Here is a 20,666-nt window from a genome sequence, read left to right as displayed (position 1 = left end):
TCAATCAGCAAAAACTAATTGACCGTTTAAGATGCAGCTGTCAGTTTTATACCACATTGCTTGATCGGACTTCACAATGAGGTGGAATCAATCATCACACAAGGAGGCCATTCAGCCCATCAAGCTGGTGCCAGCTCTTTGAAAGAGCTATTCAATTAATCTCACTCCCCTGCTCTTTCCCCGTATCCCTGTAAATTTCCCCTTCAACTATTTACCCAATTCCCTTTTGAAAGTTACTATTGAATCTGCTTCCACCGCCCTTTCAGGCAGCGCGTTCCAGATCACAACAACTCACTGTGTAAAAACATTTTCCTCGTCCCCCTCTAGTTCTTTTACCAATCACCTTAATTCTGTCCCCTCTGGTTACGAACCCTCGTGCCACTGGAAACAGTTTCTCCTGATTTACTATATAAAACCCTTCATAATACGTCTTTAGAACTTTAAAGATATTACAGATGCTAAAAACTTTTGCCTTTGTTCTGAGAAATGAGTCTTGATCGGAATTTGCCCTCTCTGGAGTTAGAGCCATGTTTGAGGAAGCACATCGCTGTTCAGAGTGACAGAGTTGGTGGAAGTTCCACATTTTCTCAGCATCAGGGAAAGTCCATGAACAGCGCACGAACAGGCCAGCTCCTTATCAGCTGCTGATAAGATTCCCTCATATAGAGCGAGAGCCTGTGGGGCTGAGACACTGAGTTTCAGGAGGGGCAGAGCAGAGGCAGGTGAGAGAAACACTGAATGTAGCAGCTATAACTCACACTGTTACAGTCCAGGAAACACTGAGTTTACACACTTACCTGCTCACCAGTTTAGCAGGTTTCTCTGCATAAGCAGATACCTAAGCAGTGATGTGGGATATGGGAAGAGATCCACCCTGTTCCTTGTATTGTCTGATGTTTTAAAAGTATTTTTTTCTACACTAGTCTTTTGATTTGACCAGTCAACTGGTCAAAGCTGTCAGATGATATTGAGAATATTGTCTTATATTTACAATCAGGTTATAATCATGTGAAATTCAGTAGGAGATAGTAACACTCAGAATGTGCTGTAAATAAGTGACATTCCACTTGGAAAGCAATTGCTGATCCTTAAGGATTTAAATCTCAGGCTAACCCTCAGTTTTGTTTTTTCACAGAACTGCACACAAGGACAGAAGGTGTATTTAATTTGTGCAGCTTGAGGAATTCACCATGTTTTTCAGGACAATCCTTCTGATTGTTTTTGCCACTTTGCTGTCAGGTATGTGTGTGTGACACTTAGCGGCTTTTTTTTTTGGGCTGTTTTGTGTTTTTGAGATTTGCTTCCAATCCTGCTCTTGAAAGATTCTTCATGGAGATGAGACACAAAATCTTCACACACTCTGTTTGGACCAGTTTTAAGCACAGTTCTCAAGTACATTGCATGTTCCAGCAGTCAGTACCTCATTGAGAACAAACCTGCTTCAACTGTTCATCTGGGTTCATTTTTAAACCCACATCCCAAATGTTTAAAGACAAGAGATTTTTATGCATTGAACCTTCCAGGACTGATCTCCAGGGAGGACCATCCGATTAATCCTTTCACTCACTTATGGGCAGTCAGCAAAAGGGACATGGTGAAATCTCTCATGGACCATCACAAGCTACTTGTCCATGAAATGTCTTTCCACTCTCTGACCGTTTGAATTCCTTCCTCCTGATAGGCTCCCAGGCTGAGGTCAATGGAGGTCAGGTTCGAGATGCCTTCTGGGATTACATCAGTCAATTGACCAATGAGGCCAAGGACAACATAGATCAGATCCAGGGCTCAGAAATCAGCCAACAGCTCAAGTGAGTAGTGGGTTTGAGGTGATGCTATCAGTACAGGTAGAGCATGGCTACCCGACCTGGACCTGACAGGACCCGACGACATGTGTTGGGTTTGGGTCGGGTCAGGTTGCTCTTCCGGATCCGGCATTCGGGCTAGGGCTGGGTCGGGCCGGGTCGGAAATGCTCCATCACCACCTGTGGTACGTGGCTCCAATGTTAATGTAATTTTTGGAGTAGAAAGTTTGTTTAGTTACAGTTTTTTTAAGCTTGTGCAGATAAACAACAAAGTGAAAAATGGAAGCTAGGTTAACTGATGGTCGGGCTGGGTTGGATCGGGCGCTGGAAAAAATGAAAGGTCTCAGGCTGGGTTGGGCTCGGGTCGGGTTTCATTTGCAGACCCGAGCCGGCCTTTAATTACAGGTCAGGCTCCCAAAGCACAGCAAGAAAAGGCAGCCCAGTGAACATTCTAACAGGCTGAGAGACTAAGGTGAGGCTTCCTTTGTCTGTTTTATAACCAATCAGGAACAAGACTGGAGATTGAAACAAAGGAAGTTACCCATAGGCAGCAGTGCAGTAAACTCTCGGCAAAACCAAAATCAAAAAGGAAATTAGGAAAGCAAAGAGAGGGCATGAAAGAATATTGGCAATCAAAATCAAGGTGAACCCAAAGATGTTTTATCAATACATTAAGAGTAAGAGGATAACTAAGGAGACAATGGGGCCAATAGAAGACCAAACAGGTAACCTATGTATAGGAGCAGAAGATATTGGTATTGTTCTTAATGAATACTTTGCGACTGTCTTCACAAAAGAGGGGGATGATACAGCTATTGTAGTTAAGGAAGAGGAGTGTGAAGTATTGGATGTGATAAACATAGGGAGAGAGGAAGTATTAATGGGATTAGCATCCTTGAAAGTTGATTAATCACTAGAGCCAGATGAAATGTATCCTGGGCTGTGAAAAGAAGAAAGAGAGGAAATAGCAGAGGCTCAAACCATCATTTTCCGTTCCCACTTGATACAGGCGTGGTGCCAGAGGATTGGAGAACTACTACCTTTGTTTAAAAAAGGGAGCGAAGGATAGACTGAATAATTACAGGTCAGTCAGTCTAACCTCAGTAGTGGGCAAATTATTGGAATCTATTCTGAGAGACAGGATAAACTGTCACTTAAGAAGGCACAGGTTAATCAAGGATAGTCAGTATGGATTTGTTAAGGGAAGATCTTGTTTGACCAACTTGATTAAGTTTCTTGAAGAAGTAACAATGAAGATAGATGAGGGTCGTGCAGTTGATGTGGTCTACGTGGATTTTAGCAAGACTTTTGACAAGGTCCCACATGGCAGACTGGTTAAAAAAAATAAAATCCCATGGGATCCAGGGAAATGCAGCAAAGTGGATACAAAATTGGCTCAGTGGCAGGAAACAAAGGGTAATTGTTGGCGGGTGTTTTTGCGACTGGAGGGCTGTTTCCAGTGCCGTTCCGCAGGGCTCAGTACTGGGTCCCTGCTTTTTGTGGTATATATTAACGATTTGAACATAAATGTAGGGGGCATGATCACGACACACAGATTGACCGTGTTGTAGATAGTGAGGAGGATAGCTGTAGGCTGCAGGAAGATATTGATGGTCTGGTCAGATGGGCAGAAAAGTGGCAAATGGAATTCAACCTGGAGAAGTGTGAGGTGATGCATTTAGGGAGGTCAAACAAGGCAAAGGAATACATGATGGAGTCATAGAGTTATACAGCTCAGAAACAGGCCCTTCGGCCCATCGTGTTTGTGCCGGCCATCAAGCACTATCTATTCTCATCCCATTTTCCAGCACTTGGCCCATAGCCTTGTATGCTATGGCGTTTCAGGTGCTCATCTAAATACATTTTACATGTAGTGAGGGTTCCTGCCTCTACCACCTCTTCAGGCAGTGTGTTCCAGATTCCAACCACCCTCTGGGTGAAATTTATTTTCCTCAAATCCACTCTAAACCTCCTGCCCCTTACCTTAAATCTATGCCCCCTGGTTATTGACCCCTTTGCTAAGGGAAAAAGTTTCTTCCTATCTAACCTATCAATGCCCCTCATAATCTTGTACACCTCAATCATGTCCCCCCTTAGCCTTCTCTGCTCCAATTAAAACAACATTAGCTTTTTCAATCTCTCTTCATAGCTGAAATGCTCCAGCCCAGGAAACATCCTGGTGAATCTCCTCTGCACCCTCTCCAGTGCAATCACATCCTTCCTATAGTGTGGTGCCCAGAACTATACACAGTACTCCAGCTGTGGCCAAACTAGTGTTTTATACAGCTCCATCATAACCTCCCTGCTCTTATATTCTATGCCTCAGCTAATAAAGGCAAGTATCCCATATGCCTTCCTAACCACCTTATCTACCTGTGCTGCTGCCTTCAGTGATCTATGGATAAGTAAACCAAGGTCCCTCTGACCCTCTGAACATCCTGGGGTCCTACCATCCATTGTATATTCCCTTGCCTTGTTAGTCCTCCCAAAATGCATCACCTCACACTTCTCAGGATTAAATTCCATTTGCCACTGCTCTGCCCATCTTACCAGCCCATCTATATTGTCCTGTAATCTAAGGCTTTCCTCCTCACTATTTACGACACCACCAATTTTCGTGTCATTTGCAAACTTACTGATCATACCTCCGATATTCACGTCTAAATACAAACAGCAAGGGTCCCAGCACCGATCCCTGTGGTACACCACTGGCCACAGGCTTCCACTCGCAAAAACAACCCTCGACCATCACCCTCTGCTTCCTGCCACTAAGCCAATTTTGGATCCTAAATTGCCAAATTGCCCTGGATCCCATGGGCTCTTACCTTCTTAACCAATCTCCCATGCAGGACCTTATCAAAAGCCTTACTGAAGTCCATGTAGACTACATCAACTGCTTTACCCTCATCGACACATCTTGTCACCGCCTCGAAAAATTCAATCAAGTTAATTAGACATGATCTCCCCCTGACAAAGCCATGCTGACTATCCCTGATTAATCACTGCCTCTCTCTCCATGTGGAAATTAATCTTGTCCCTCAGAATTTTTTCCAATAGTTTCCCAACCACTGATGTTAGATTCACTGGCCTGTAATTACCTGGTCGATCCCTGCTACCCTTCTTGAATAATGGTACCACATTCGCTGTCCTCCAATCCTCTGGTACCTCTCCTGTGGCCAGAGAGGATTTGAAAATTTGTGTCAGAGCCCCTTCTATCTCCTCCCTTGCCTCACATAACAGCCTGGGATACATCTCATCTGGGCCTGGGGATTTATCCACTTTTAAGCCTGCTAAAACATATAATACTTCCTCCCTTTCAATGCTAATATGTTCAAGTATATCACAATCCCCCTCCCTGATCTCTACACCTACATCATCCTTCTCCATAGTGAACACCGATGAAAAGTAATCATTTAAAACCTCACCTATGTCCTCTGGCTCCACACACAGATTGCCACGTTGGTCCCTAATGGGCCCTACTCTTTCCCTGGTTATCCTCTTGCTCTTAATATACTTATAAAACACCTTAGGATTTTCCTTTATCTTGCCCGCCAGTGTTTTTTCATGTCCCCACTTCGTTCTCCTAATTACTTTTTTAAGTACCCCCCTACACTTTCTATACTCCTCTAGGGCCTCCGCTGTTTTCAGTGCTCTGAATCTGCCATAAGCCTCCTTTTTTTTTCCTGATCCAATCCTCTATATCCCTTGACATCCAGGGTTTCCTGGACTTGTTGGTCCTACCCTTCACCTTAACGGGTACATGTTGGCTCTGAACTCTCACTATTTCCTCTTTGACTCCCACTGGTCTGATGTAGACTTTCCTACAAGTAGCTGCTCCCAGTCCACTTTGACCAGATCCTGTTTTATCATATTGAAATCAGCCTTCCACCAATTCAGTACCTTTATTTCCGGTCCATCTTTGTCCTTTTCCATAACTACCTTAAATCTTAGAGTTATGGTCACTATCCCCGAAATGCTCCCCCACTGACACTTCTAACACTTGACCGGCTTCATTCCCTAGGATTAGGTCCAGTACTTCCCCTTCTCTTGTCCGACAATCTACATACTGGCTCAAAAAGCTCTCTTGTATGCATTTTAAAAATTCTGCCCCCTCTAAGCCTTTTGCACTGAGACTATTCCAGTTGATATTGGGGAAGTTGAAATCCCCTACTATTATTACCCTATTATTTTTACACCTCTCTGAGATTTGCCTGCATATCTGCTCCACTATCTCTCCCTGACTGGAGGCCTGTAGTACACTCCCAGCCAAGTGATTGCCCCCTTTTTGTTTGTAAGTTTTACCCATATGGCCTTATTTGAGGAACCTTCTAAGATATCATCCCTCCTTACCTTGATCAACAGTGCAATGCCACCTCCTCTTTTCCTCCCTCCCCTGTCATGCCTGAAGATTCTATACCCTGGAATATTGAACTGCCAGTCCTGCCCCTCCCTCAACCATGTCTCTGTGATAGCAATAATATCATAATGCCATTTGTTAATCAACGCCCTCAATTTATCTGTCTTACTAGTAAGACTCCTTGCATTAAAATAGATGCAATCCAGCCTTGCATTTTTCACTTGTGCCTTAACAGGTCTATATTTGCTCTGCCTTCCAGACTGACTCAGTATCTCTTCTATATTTGACTGTGCATCACCCCTACTGTAACTCCACTCTGTATCCCATCCCCCTGCCAAATTAGTTTAAACCCACCCAACAGCACTAGCAAATCTCCCAGCGAGGATGTTGGCCCCGTTCTGGTTCAGGTGCAACCCGTCCAACTTGTACACAGTCCCACCTTTGCCAGAGACAGACCCAGTGATCCAGGAAACTAAAGCCCTCCCTCCTGCACCATCTCCTCAGCCATGCATTCATCTGCTCTATCCTCCCTATACTCACTAGCACGTGGCACTGGGAGTAATCCAGAGATTACAACCTTTGAGGTCCTGCTTTTTAATCTGCTACCTAGCTCCCTAAATTCTTGTTGTAGGACCTCATCCCTCTTTCTACCTATGTCGTTGGTACCAATGTGTATCACAACCTCTGACTGCTCATCCTCTCCCTTCAGAATGACCTGCAGCTGCTCCGACACATCTTTGACCCTAGCACCAGGGAGGCAACATACCATCCTGGAGTCTTGTTTGCGGCCACAGAAACGCCTGTCTGTTCCCCTTATGATTGAATCCCCTATCAGTATGGCTCTCTCACTCTTTTTCACCCCCTCCTGTGCAGCAGAGCCATCTGTGGTGCCACAAACTTGGCTGTTGCTGCTTTCCCCTGGGAGACCAACCCCCCCAACAGTATCCAAAGCGGTATATCTGTTTGAGAGGGGGATATCCACAGGGGACTCCTGCACTACCTGCCTGCACCTACTACTCCTCCTGGTGGTCCATCCCTTTTCTGCCTCTGCGGTGTGACCACCTCGCTAAACATGCTATCCACAATGTCCTCAGCATCGTGGATGCTCCACAGTGAATCCACCCGCAGCTCCAGCAGTGCAATGCAGTCAGCTAGTAGCACTAATACCACTTCCTGCACACATGGTCACCAGGGACACTGGAAATCCCTGATTTCCCACATAGTGCAGGAGGAGCAGGCCACGGTGTTGAGCTCTCCTGCCATGACTTAGCCTTAGATTAAGCTCCTTAGTTACTCCCTTTAATTTGGAGTACTAATTCCAATAGGGACCTTATTCTACTCCAGACGCTACCTACTATAATCTAAAATCCCGACCTTTACTTTTACTTCAGCTATTGAAGGTAGTAAAAAAGGATAGAAACACTCACATGTTCCTACTCACCAATCAGCTGCCTCCCCTTGCAACGTTTAACTTTATGAACTGTGACGTCAGTCCTGGAACTCTCTCCCTGTCCCTGTGAGAGTGTGTGAGAGTCTGTGAGAGTCTGTCTCTTTTAAGCCACTGGAACTCCCGCTCGCCGGTGCCTGTCTCCTCGCTGGTCCGCCTTGGTCTCGACCAATGGGAAAATACTAAGAAGTGTAGAGGAAGTGAGGGACCTTGGAGTGAATGTCCACAGATCCCTGAAGGTAGCAGGACAGGTCGATAAGTTGGTTAAGAAGGCATCCTTTCCTTTATTAGCCGAGGTATAGAATACAAGAGCAGGGAGGTTATGCTGGAACTGTATAACTCATTGGTTAGGCCACAACTTGATTACTGTGTACAGTTCTGGTCACCTCATTACAGAAAGGATGTAATTGCACTAGTGAGGGTACAGAGGAGATTTACAAGGATGTTCCCAGGACTGGAAAAATGCAGCTATGAGGAAAGATTGGATAGCCTGGGATTGTTCTCCTTGGAACAGAGAAGGCTGAGGGGAGATCTGATTGAAATGTACAAAATTTTGAGGGGCCTGGATAGAGTGGAGGTGAAGGGTCTATTCACCTTAGCAGAGAGGTCAATGACGAGGGGGCACAGATTTAGTGATTAGAAGAAAAATTAGAGGGGAGATGAGGAAAACCTTTTTCGCCCAGAGGGTGGTGATGGCCTGGAACTCACTGCCTGAAAGTGTAATTGAGGCAGAAACCCTCAACTCACTCAAAAGGAGTCTGGCTAGGCACCTCAAGTGCCATAAGCTGCAGGGCTACGGACCAAATGCTGGAAGGTGGGATTTGAATAGGTGGATTGTTTTTCAGCTGATACAGACACGATGGGCCAAGTGGCCTCTTTCTGTGCCTTAAACTTGCTATGATTCTATGAAAACTGAAAACTCCTCCAGCAACAAAATCCAATCAAGAGATGTAGCTGTGGGTACAACAGGTACAGGTATAGATACAAAAACAGATGGATGTACACACAAGAATAGGTGTAAACACAGCTAAGTATAGATATAACCACAGGTGCAGGTACAGTTAAATATAGATATTGTGATGGGAAGGTGTAGCGGCACACGTCTAGGTTAGTATAGGTGCAGGAAGAAGTAGAGGTGAGGTACAGGTATCTGAAAGGACAGCAGTGTGTTTTGTAAAACAGGCTGTCGATTTCCAATCACCAAAAAACAATTTCACTTCAAGCTGATTGGTTTGCACCTGCTCCTAATTCTTATGTTCCTATGTTCTTATTTTCTAATTGTACTCTAATCAACAAGCTGTAACACCTTAACATCACCACTTTGCTTTCATGCTCAATGTCCCAATTTCTAAACCCTTGGATCCCATATATACTTCCAGCTTTAGCAATCCCTTTAAAGGTTGTATATTACCTCCTCCTCTGCTTCTTGGAGAGTTTTGCCATTCAGTGTGAAATTCCTCCTAGAATCAAAGAATCTTCCAGTACAGGAGGAGGCCATTTCGCCCATTCTGCTTGTGTCTCGTTGCTCCTAAAATGTATCAGGTAGGAAAGGAGGGAAGGAGTGCAGGATATTGGATCATTCCCTCTCTTCTCAAAGACCAGGTATAATTTACTCCGAAAGGCTTCTCATTCCTTCCTCATTCTGTGCTTTCCTTCTTTCGCTGCTGTTCTGTGCAATGTTTGTCTGAGAATTACAATTGGACAACAATCCCTTTCGAAATAAGTGTGACCATATTCTACAATATATGTAAGAAATTAACGTCTCTTTTACAGTTATATTTTAAAGGATAACCTGCAGAACATCAATGGCTATGTTGAGAATCTTCACCAAAAACTGGCTCCCCTCACAGCTGATCTTCGTCTGAAGATAACAACAGAGACTGAGAACCTTCACCAGCGAATCACGCAAGAGCTGCAAGACCTGAGGACAAAACTTTCTCCCTTTACCGATGGGGTCCGCCAGAGGATCAGCAGAAATGTTGAAGAATTTCATCAGACACTGACACCTTACGCTGAGGAACTTCGGCAGACGGTGATTCCCTTCACCGAAGCCCTTTCAGAACAAACTGGAAGAGAATGCAGAGAAGTTGAGCAATGCTTTGACTCCATATGCTGAACTACTCCAGCAGGAGATCAATGAAAATGTGGACCATCTCAGGCAGAAGGTGGGCATCGATGCTGAGGAGTTCCGCAGCAGGTTCAATGAGAAAGTCCGGGAGCTCCGCAATAGCCTGACTCCCTATACCAACGATGTACAGGTCAAAATGAACCAACAGATTGGTGAAATGATCCAGAGGGTTGTGCCATATGCTGAGGAGCAACAGACAAAGGTCAAGGAGAATGTGAAAGTTCTGAAACAAAGGTTGGTCCCTTATGTTGCAGAACTCAAAGTAAAACTCCATGAGACCATGGGAAGCATGAACCAAAATCTGGCCCCATACATTGAAGATCTCAACAGCAACATCAAGTGGAGAATCGAGGAGTTCCATCAGAACATGGTTCCCTATTCCAAACAGCTCAATAAAATGATCAGCCAGAATGTGGAGCAGATGCAAGAGAATTTTGCCCCATATGCAGACATTGATCATGAACTTCACATCCAACTTTCAACTTTGTGGGAAAAATTCCATCAGAACTTGGAGAACTAACAGAGAAATTAAAAGTTACTCAGCTAAACTGTTTCTCAGGAGTGTGGAGTCCTGTTGGAGGACAGTGAATTGTGTCTTTGATTATAACTGTCATCACTGGATTTCAAATCACTGAGTGTTGACTGTAAAATATGGACAAGAAATCTTTAAATGACTTCCGAACTGATAACGTTTCAGTGTTTTAATTCTTTGTGAAATGTCAGTTTCTCGAATGATTTTATCCTGAGTTTGGAGTGTGGAGAGATTTAAATCTGAGGTATCCCTGAGGGATCCTGTCAATGCTTGTTCTTAGTCAACGAAACAAAGTGTGTTGAGAACATGGGTCATATGGATGCTCTCTTCTCCCACAGGATAGTTTCTGTGTCTCACTAGCCCTGCGTTTTTTAAATCATTCATCGGATGCGAGTGTCACTGACCAGGCCAGCATTTATTGCCCATCCCTAATTGCCCTTGAGAAGGTGGCGGTGAGCTGCCTTCTTGAACTGCTGCAGTCCATGTGGGGTAGGTATACCAACAGTGCTGTTAGGAAGGGAGTTCCAGGATTTTGACCCAGCGACAGTGAAGGAACGGCGATATAGTTCCAAATCAGGATGGTGTGTGACTTGGAGGGGAACTTGCAGGTGGTGGTGTTCCCATGCATCTGCTGCCCTTCTCCTTCAAGGTGATAAAGATCATGGGTTTCCCTCTGGCTCCGATGAAACCTCCCCCCACCCTCCCCGGGCTGTCACAGGGACAATGCCTTCATTAAGCTTGCTACAATTGTACAGGGTTTTGGTGAGACCACATCTTGAGTATAGTATACAGTTTTGGTCTCGATATTTAAGAAATGATTTACTTGCACTGGGGGCAGTGCAGCAAAGGTTCACTAAATGGGTCCCTGGGATAAGGGGGTTGTCCTATGATGAGAGGCTGAGTAAATTGGGCCGATATTCTGTGGAGTTTGGAAGAATGAGAGGCGATCTAATTAAGAGATACAAGATTCTGAAGAGCTGAATAGGGCAGACACTGAGAAATTATTTCCGCTGGTCGGGGAATCTAAAATGCAGGGGCACGGTCTCAGGATAAAGGTCCGATCATTCAGGACTGAGATGAGGGGAAATTACTTCACTCAAAGAGTTGTGAATCTTTGGAATTCTCCACCCCAGAGGGTTGTGGATGCTCCATCACTGAATAAATTTAAGGCTGGCAGCTGGGTGAGCGGCTGAATGCTCTCTGGCCATGTCAACCCCCGTCCTCCTCCTCCGAGGATGCAGAGCGCTCGTCACCTTCCTCCTCCGAGGATGCAGAGCGCTCGTCACCTTCCTCCTCCAGCAGCTCCAGTCCTCTCTGCTCCGCTAAGTTATACAAGGTTCAGCAGACCATTCTGGACACCCTCGATGGTACAGACTGAAGGCCCAGATCTGTCCCGAACCTGAATTGTATCCTCAACACGTGGTCATGTGCCCCTTGTTGTACCTTTCCTCTGCATCAAGGACAGGGCTCCTCGTAGGTGCCATGAGCCATGTTCTTAAAGAGTAGCCCTTGTGTGCAAGGAGCCACCCGCTGACTGTGCTTGGAGGTGCAAAGACCAGTGGGAGATGTGACTGTTGCAGAATGAAGACATCATGACAACTTCCAGGATATCTTACACAGATATAAATGAAAACCTTCCAGTGGCCACGTACAAGCTTAACATTGTACATAAACTTAGGTAGTTAGATTAATGAATACTCCAGAATGATCTGAGGTTGCCTTGATTACCACGTGTGCAGTCAATGACTCCCTGAATGCAGTGAGAATGCAGCCATTGTAGCAAATGCGACAGTCCTGTGCGTCTGACTGGCCTGATCAGTGTCAAAGTGGACATAAGTAGCGGCCTTGCCAATGTGGTACTGATCACTTGAGAGATCCACTTGTGGGCAGCAGATTGTGAAATCCTGGAGTTGGCACCTCTGGAAGGAGCCAGAGGTGAAGAAATTTAGGGCTGCGGTGACTTAATGACCACTGGAAATGTGTGTCCACCTGGTCCACTGGGAAGGTCTTGTTCCAGGAGGTGGCAGATGTCAGCAGAGACCTGCCCTGAAAGTCCGAGCCTCCTGCGGCACTGTTGCTCTGTCATGTCCAGGAGGCTGATCCTCTGCCTATATACCCTGTACTGGGGGGCGGGGGTGGGGGGTGGCATCGCCTCCTTCGAGCTGGAGCTCTGTGTCCATCCCCTGTCTTGTGGAGCAACATGGGGTTGTGGAGAAGACAGCTGCTGTTGCTGCTCCTGCTGGTGTTCCTTATCAGAAGTCCAAGGCAGAACTGTGTAAGCTGCTCCCATGCTCACAGCAGGAAATTCAGATCAAGGTAAATAAAATCCAAGGTTTGTGAAATAACTTCCAAAAAGCAGGAAATTATCTGTAAAGCAGTGAAATCCAGCTCTCAGAACAAGTCCTATGAGCAGAAACCTTTCACATAGGCAGGGCAGCAGCTATGCAGTTTCACTGTTTAAAGGCTTTCCAGCCTGTAGTTTCATTGATTAATGACTCTCCGCTGTGCTCTCGCCCTGTGACCCTGGTGAGTGTCACACAGCTCAGGAAACCTGTGTACTGGCTGTTAAAGCCAGAATACTGGGTCAAAGGCTCAATTAATTGGATATCTGAATATTTATATATGATGACCTGACAGCTCCACTGCGGTATCCGCACAGCCTCGTAACGCGCCCCAGAAAAAGCAAGAAGGGGCGGAATCAAGTCAGGTTTCAGACACGCTGCTTGGGATTTAACCCCCTCCACCTACACCCAAACCAGCACCAAAGGGTCAGTACTGAGGGAGCACTGCACTGTTGGATGGTCAGTACTTGGGAAGCACTGCACTGTCGGAGGGTCAGTACTGAGGGTGCACTGCACTGTTGGAGGGTCAGTACTGAGGGAGCGCTGCACTGGCGGAGGGGCAGTACTGAGGGAGCACTGCACTGTCGGAGGGTCAGTACTGAGGGAGTCCTGCACTGTCGGAGGGTCAGTACTGAGGGTGTACTGCACTGTTGGAGGGTCAGTACTGAGGGAGCACTGCACTGTCGGAGGGTCAGTACCGAGGGGGCGCTGCACTGTCAGAGGGTCAGTACTGAGGAAGCACTGCACTGTCAGAGGGTCAGTACTGAGGGAGCGCTGCACTGTCGGAGGGTCAGTACTGAGGGAGCGCTGCACTGTCGGAGGGTCAGTACTGAGGGAGCGCTGCACTGTCGGAGGGTCAGTACTGAGGAAGCACTGCACTGTCAGAGGGTGAGGGGGAGGGGAAGAGGGAGAGAGAGAGAGGGGAGAGGGAGCGAGGGGAGAGGGAGAAGGGAGGGGGGAGAGGGAGAGAGGGGGAGGGAAGAGAGGGAGAGAGGGGGAGGGGAGAGAGGGAGAAGAGGGGGAGGGTGGAGAGGGGGAGGGGGTGAAAGAGAGATGGGGAGAGGGAGTGAGAGGGAGAGAGGGAGCGAGAGGGAGAGAGGGGGAGAGGGAGCAATAGGTAGAGAGGGAGAGAGGTGAGAGAGGGAGAGAGGGAGAAGGGGAGGGGAAGAGGGGAAGGGGAAGAGAGGGAGGGGAAGAGGGGGAGGGGAAGGGGGGAGATGAAGAGGGGCGGAAGAGGGAGAGGGGGTGGAGGGAGAGAGAGGGGGAGGGGGAGAGAGGTGGAGGGGAAGAGGGAGTGAGAGGGAGCAAAAGAGAGAGGGGGAGAGGGAGCGAGAGGGAGAGAAGAGGGAGGGGGGAGGGGAAGGGGGGAGGGGAAGAGGGGGTAGGGAAGAGGGGGTAGGGAAGAGGGGGAGGGGAAGAGGGGGAGGGGAAGAGGGGGAGGGGGAAGAGGGGGACGGGGAAGAGGGGGAGGGGGAAGAGGGGGACGGGGAAGAGGGGGACGGGGAAGAGGGGGAGGCGAAGAGGGGGAAGGAAGAGAAGAGGGGAGAGAAATGAGAGGGAAAGAACGGGGAGAGGGGGAGGGGAAGAGGAGGAGGGGAAGAGAGGCCGGGGAAGAGGAAGAGGGTGAGGGGGAGGGGAAGGGGGAAGAGGGGCCGAGGGGGAAGGGAGAGGGGGAACGGAGAGGGGAAACGGAGAGGGGGAAAGGGAGAGGGGGAACGGAGAGGGGGAAGGGAGAGGGGGAGAGGGGGAAAGGGAGAAGTGAAAGGGGAAAGGGAGAGGGGAAAGGGGCAAGAGGAAAGGGAGAGGGGAAAGGGGCAAGTGGAAAGGGAGAGGGGGAAGGGGAGAAGGGGAAGGCTTTCGATAAAGTCCCACTTAAGAGTTTAGTGTGTAAAATTATAGCACATGGGATTGGGGGTAGTGTATTACAATGGATAGAAAATTGGTTGGCAGACAGGAAACAAAGAGTAGGAATAAACGGGTCATTTTCCGAATGGCAGGCAGTGACTAGTGGGGTACTGCAGGGATCGGTGCTAGGACCCCAGCTATTCACAATATATATTAATGATTTAGATGAGGGAACTAAATGAAATATTTCCAAATTTGCAGATGACACAAAACTGGGTAGGAGGGTGAGTTGTGAGGAGGATGCAGAGAGGCTTCAGGGTGATTTGGACAAGTTGAGTGAGTGGGCTAATGCATGGCAGATGCAGTATAATGTGGATAAATGTGAGGTTATCCACTTTGGTAGCAAAAACAGGAAGCTAGATTATCTGAACGGCTGTAAACTGAGAGAGGGGAATATGCAGCGAGACCTGGGTGTTCTCGTACACCAGTCACTGAAGGTAAGCATGCAGGTCCAACAGGCGGTAAAAAAGGCAAATGGTATGTTGGCCTTCATAGCGAGAGGATTCGAGTACAGGAGCAGGGATGTCTTGCGGCAATTAAACAGGGGCCTTGGTGAGGCCACACCGAGAATACTGTGTGCAGTTTTGGTCTCCTTATCTGAGGAAGGATATTCTTGCTATAGAGGGAGTGCAGCGAAGGTTTACCAGACTGATTCCTGGGATGGCGGGACCGATGTAAGTGGATAGATTGAGTCGGTTAGGGTTATATTCGCTGGAGTTCAGAAGAATGAGGGGGGAATCTCATAGAAACGTATAAAATTCTAACAGGACTTGACAGGGTAGATGCAGGAAGGATGTTCCTGATGGTGGGGGAGTCCAGAACCAGGGGTCATAGTCTAAGGATACGGAGTAAACCTTTCAGGACTGAGATGAGGAGAAATTTCTTCACCCAGAGAGTGCTGAGCCTGTGGAATTCGCTACCACAGAAAGCAGTTGAGGCCAAAACATTGTATGTTTTCAAGAAGGAGTTAGATATAGCTCTTGGGTGAAAGGGATCAAAGGATAGGGGGGAAAGCGGGAGCAGGTTACTGAGTTGGATGATCAGCCATGATCATAATGAATGGCGGAGTAGGCCCGAAGGGCCGAATGGCCTACTCCTGCTCCTATTTTCTATGTTTCTATGAAGGGGAGAGGGGGAAGGGGAGAGGCATGAGGGGGAGAGTGAGAGGGGAATTGGGGAAGAGGGGAGGGGGAGAGGGGAGGTGGGAAGGGGAGAGGGGGGGGAAGGGGAGAGCAGGAGAGGGGGAAGGGGAGAAGAGGAAGTGGAGAGGGGGAGGGTGGAGTGGGGAGGGGGAGAGCAGGAAGGGGAGAGAGGGAAGAGAAAAGGGGAGAGGGAGGAGTGGAGGAAGGGGAGAGGAGGAAGGGGAGAGGGGGAGGGGGAGTGGGAGTGGGGGAGTACGGGTAGGGGAGAGGCGCGAGAGGGAAGGGGAGAGGCGGAGTGGGAGAGGGAGAGGGGGAAGGGGAGAGGGGGAAGGGGAGAGGGGAGAGGGGAGTGGGGGAAGGGGAGAGGGGGAAGGGGAGAGGGAGAAGGGAGAGGGGGAAGGGAGAGTAGAGGGGCGGGGGAGAGAGGGGGGAGGGGGAAAGGGAAGGGCAGAGGGGGAAAGGGAGAGGGGAGAGGGAGAGGGGAAAGGGAAAGAGGAAAAGGGAGAGGGGGAAGGGGAGAGTGGGAAGGGGAGAAGGGGAAGGCTTTCGACAAAGTCCCACATAAGAGATTAGCTTGTAAAATTAAAGTGCATGGGATTGGGGGTAGTGTATTGCAATGGATAGAAAATTGATTGGCAGACAGGAAACAAAGAGTAGGGATAAATGGGTCTTTTTCCGAATGGCAGGCAGTGACTAGTGGGGTACCGCAGGGATCGGTGCTAGGACCCCAGCAATTCACAATATATATTCATGATTTAGTTGAGGGAACTAAATGTAATATCTCCAAATTTGCAGATGACACAAAACTGGGTGGGAGGGTGAGTTGTGACGAGAATGCAGAGAGGCTTCAGGGTGATTTGGACAAGTTGAGTGAGTGGGCTAATGCATGGCAGATGCAGTATAATGTGGATAAATGTGAGGTTATCCACTTTGGTAGCAAAAACAGGAAGCTAGATTATCTGAACGGCTGTAAACTGAGAGAGGGGAATATGCAGCGAGACCTGGGTGTTCTCGTACACCAGTCGCTGAAGGTAAGCATGCAGGTGCTACAGGCGGTAAAAGAGGCAAATGGTATGTTGGCCTTCATAGTGAGAGGATTCAAGTACAGGAGCAGGGATGTCTTGCTGCAATTATACAGGGACTTGGTGAGGCCACACCTGGAATATTGTGTGCAGTTTTGGTCTCCTTATCTGAGGAAGGATGTTCTTGCTATAGAGGGAGTGCAGCGAAAGTTTACCAGACTGATTCCTGGGATGGCGCGACTGACGTATGAGGAGAGATTGAGTCGGTTAGGATTATATTCGCTGGAGTTCAGAAGAGTGAGGGGGGATCTCATAGAAACCTATAAAATTCTAATAGGACTTGACAGGGTAGATGCAGGAAGGATGTTCCCGATGGTGGGGGGGGGGGTGGGGTGGGGAAGGGGGTGGAAGTCCAGAACCAGGGGTCATAGACTAAGATATGGGGTAAATCTTTCAGGACTGAGAGGGGAGAGGGGGAAGGGGAGAGCAGGAAGGGGAGTGGCGTGAGGGGCAAGGGGAGTGGGGGAAGGGGAGACGGGGAGAGTGAGGAGTGAAGAGGAGGGGGAGAGGAGTCACAGCAGGAAGGGAAGAGGCATGAGAGGGAAGGGGAGTGGGGGAAGGGGAGAGAGGGAAGGGGAGTGGCGCGAGGGGAAAGGAGAGACGGTGAGGGGGATGGTGAGAGTGAGGGGAGAGGAAGGGAGAGCGGGAAGGGAAGAGGCATTGGGGGGAATGGGAGAGAGGGAAGGGGAGAGGGGGAGAGGGGGAGGGGGAAGGGGAGGGGGGAAGGGGCAGGGGAAGCGGGAGGGTGAGGGTGGAGTAGGGAAGGGAAGAGGAGAGGAGGGGGAGAGCGGGAAGGGGAGAGGCGTGAGGGGGAAGGAGAGGGGGGAAGGGGGGAAGCGGAGAGGGGGAAGGGGAGAGGGGGAAGGGGAGAGGGGGAAGCGGAGCGGGAAGGGGAAGGGGAGAGGGGAGGGGGAAGGGGAGAGCAGAAAGGGGACAGGGGAGAGCAGGAGAATGGGAAGGGGCGAGGGGGAAGGGGAGGGGGGAAGGAGAGAGTGGGAAGTGGAAAGGGAAGAGAGGAGAGCAGGAGAAAAGAAAGGGGAGGGGGAGAGCAGGAGAGTGGGGAGGGAAGAGGGGAGTGGAGTGGAGACCGTGGTTTGGGGAGGGGGGGGGGGGGTTGTCTGCTCAATGAAACAAGCTGATTAATGGAGGTTTGGTACCAACAAAATCCAAGAGCCCAACTGACCCTCCAAAATTGGGATCCTGGGCCTGTGCACTGAGAGGAGCCAGAAAGAAACAATATTCACCAAAAATCGCATTGCAAATAATGAGAAAATATGGAAACATTATTACTCCTGAAGTTATTTAAAGTGATATTGTCCATAATCTACAGTCCACTCTAGAATTTTATTGAGTGATGTTAAAATTATTGCTTTCTACCACAAATAAATCCAGTGATGACAGTTAAAATCAAAGGTACAATTCTCTGTGCTCCAACAGTCCACACTCCTGAGACACAGTTTAGCCAACTAACTTTCAATTTCTCAATTAGTTCTTTACTTGCTGACGGATGTAATCTGACATATTTGAAAGTTGGAACTGAAGTGCCTGCTTAATGCTGTCTGCGTATGGGCCAAGTCTCTCTCGCACGTTACTCAGCGTCTGTTCCACCACTTTGTCCACTTTGTGAGAAGCTTCATTGCGATTGAATGCTTTGACTGCCCGTTCGATATTGCTGTTGAGATCTGTCACGTATCCAGTCAGTCTCTGGTCAGTACTTGCTGTGTCCTCAGGGAGTACCCCTGTCTGTAAGGTGTAAGGGGCCAGCCTTCTCACATTCTCACTGAGCCTTGCCTCTAACTCATCAGCATCTGGCCCATCCTGGGGAATGTCACCAATCTGATGGACCACTTTCACCGAGCCATGTTCGCCTTCAGGAAGCAGCCTATCGATGATCTCCTGCATTTCCAGATCGAGCCGAGGGCGAGATTCACTAACATTCTGCCAGTTTTCATCAAGCCCCTGCTGGAGTGTCTCTGTAAGTGGAATCAGAATGTCCCTCCGGTTTTTTGTGTTATCCTCCAGTTCGGTGTAGGGAATCACAGTCTGGCGAAGCTCCTCAGCGTATGGTGTCAGCGTCTGATGAAATTCCTCAACGTTTCTGCTGATCCTCTGGTGGACCCCATCGGCAGAAGGAGAAAGTTTTGTCCTCATTTCTTGCAACACCTGTGTGATTCGCTGGTGAAGGTTCTCGGTATCCGTTGTCATCTTCTGACGAAGATCATCTGTGAGGGGAGCCACTTTTTGGCGAAGATTATCAACGTAGCCACTGGTGTTCTGTGGGTTATCATTTAAAAGATAACTGAAAGTGCAAACAGAGAAAAGGTGATTCATTACATAGACAGAATAGGAAAAAAAACATTTTATTTGAGAGCTTTATGATAAACAGACTCTTGCTGAAGTCTGGCAAAGTAGCAGAACATAGGGAGGAGTGAGAATCGATGAGAACAAAGAACAAAGAACAGTACAGCACAGGAACAGGCCATTCGGTCCTCCAAGCCTGCGCCGATCTTGATGCCTGCCTAAACTAAAACCTTCTGTACTTCCGGGGACCGTATCCCTCTATTCCCTTCCTATTCATGTATTTGTCAAGATGTCTCTTAAACGTCGCTATCGTATCTGCTTCCACCACCTCCCCGGGCAGCAAGTTCCAGGCACTCACCACCCGCTGTGTAAAAAACTTGCCTCGCACATCCCCTCTAAACTTTGCCCCTCGCACCTTAAACCTATGTCCCCTAGTAACTGACTCTTCCACCCTGGGAAAAAGCTTCTGACTATCCACTCTGTCCATGCCGCTCATAACTTTGTAAACCTCTATCATGTCGCCCCTCCACCTCCGTCGTTCCAGTGAAAACAATCCGAGTTTTTCCAACCTCTCCTCATAGCTAATGCCCTCCAGGCCAGGCAACATCCTGATAAACCTCCTCTATACCCTCTCCAAAGCCTCCACGTCCTTCTGGTAGTGTGGCGACCAGAATTGCACGCAATATTCTAAGTGTGGCCTAACTAAGGTTCTGTACAGCTGCAACATGACTTGCCAATTTTTATACTCTATGCCCCGACCGATGAAGGCAAGCATGCCATATGCCTTCTTGACTACCTTATCCACCTGTGTTGCCACTTTCAGTGACCTGTGGACCTGTACGCCCAGATCTCTCTGCCTGTCAATACTCCTAAGGGTTCTGCCATTTACTGTATACCTCCCACCTGCATTAGACCTTCCAAAATGCATTACCTCACATTTGTCCGGATTAAACTCCATCTGCCATTTCTCCGCCCAAGTCTCCAACCGATCTATATCCTGCTGTATCCTCTGACAATCCTCATCATTATCCGCAACTCCACCAACCTTTGTGTTGTCTTACTAATCAGACCAGCTACATTTTCCTCCAAATCATTTATATGTACTACAAACAGCAAAGGTCCCAGCACTGATCCCTGCGGAACACCACTAGTCACATCCCTCCATTCAGAAAAACACCCATCCACTGCTATCCTCTGTCTTCTATGACCGAGCCAGTTCTGTATCCATCTTGCCAGCTCACCTCTGATCCCGTGTGACTTCACCTTTTGTACCAGTCTGCCATGCGGGACCTTGTCAAAGGCTTTACTAAAGTCCATATAGATAACATCCACTGCCCTTCCTTCATCAATCATCTTTGTCACTTCCTCAAAAAACTCAATCAAATTAGTAAGACACGACCCCCCCTTCACAAAACCATGCTGTCTCTCGCTAATAAGTTCGTTTGTTTCCAAATGGGAGTAAATCCTGTCCCGAATAATCCTCTCTAATAGTTTCCCTGCACTGACATAAGGCTCACCGGCCTATACTTTCCTGAATTATCCTTGCCACCCTTCTTAAACAAAGGAACAACATTGGCTATTCTCCAGTCCTCTGGGACCTCACCTGTAGCCAATGAGGATGCAAAGAT

General features: G+C 48.2%; 2 protein-coding genes across 4 annotated transcripts in view; one reads left to right on the top strand and one right to left on the bottom strand.

Annotated features, from left to right (window-relative positions):
• The first annotated feature begins 1,190 nt into the window (after nt 1-1,190).
• On the top strand, nt 1,191-10,384 carry LOC137381662 (apolipoprotein A-IV-like). Its single transcript, XM_068054395.1, is given in 4 exon segments — nt 1,191-1,239; nt 1,682-1,808; nt 9,380-9,662; nt 9,664-10,384. Coding segments are annotated over 4 exon segments (1,050 nt in total). The 3' UTR covers nt 10,255-10,384.
• Nucleotides 10,385-18,062: 7,678 nt separating this feature from the next.
• The window catches only part of LOC137381495 (uncharacterized), a 189,931-nt gene continuing 187,327 nt past the window's right edge, over nt 18,063-20,666 (bottom strand). For all 3 annotated transcript variants that reach the window (XM_068054178.1, XM_068054177.1, XM_068054179.1), the window contains one exon: nt 18,063-19,036. In XM_068054178.1, coding sequence (XP_067910279.1) covers nt 18,223-19,036 — 814 coding nt within the window. In that variant the 3' untranslated portion in view covers nt 18,063-18,222. The remainder of the gene's footprint in view (nt 19,037-20,666) is intronic.

The sequence above is a fragment of the Heterodontus francisci genome, chromosome 22, assembly GCF_036365525.1.
Source record: "Heterodontus francisci isolate sHetFra1 chromosome 22, sHetFra1.hap1, whole genome shotgun sequence".
NCBI classification, from domain to species: Eukaryota; Metazoa; Chordata; class Chondrichthyes; order Heterodontiformes; family Heterodontidae; genus Heterodontus; species Heterodontus francisci.
The sequence above is the reverse complement of the archived record's forward strand: the minus strand, read 5'-3'. Positions and strand labels throughout refer to the sequence as shown.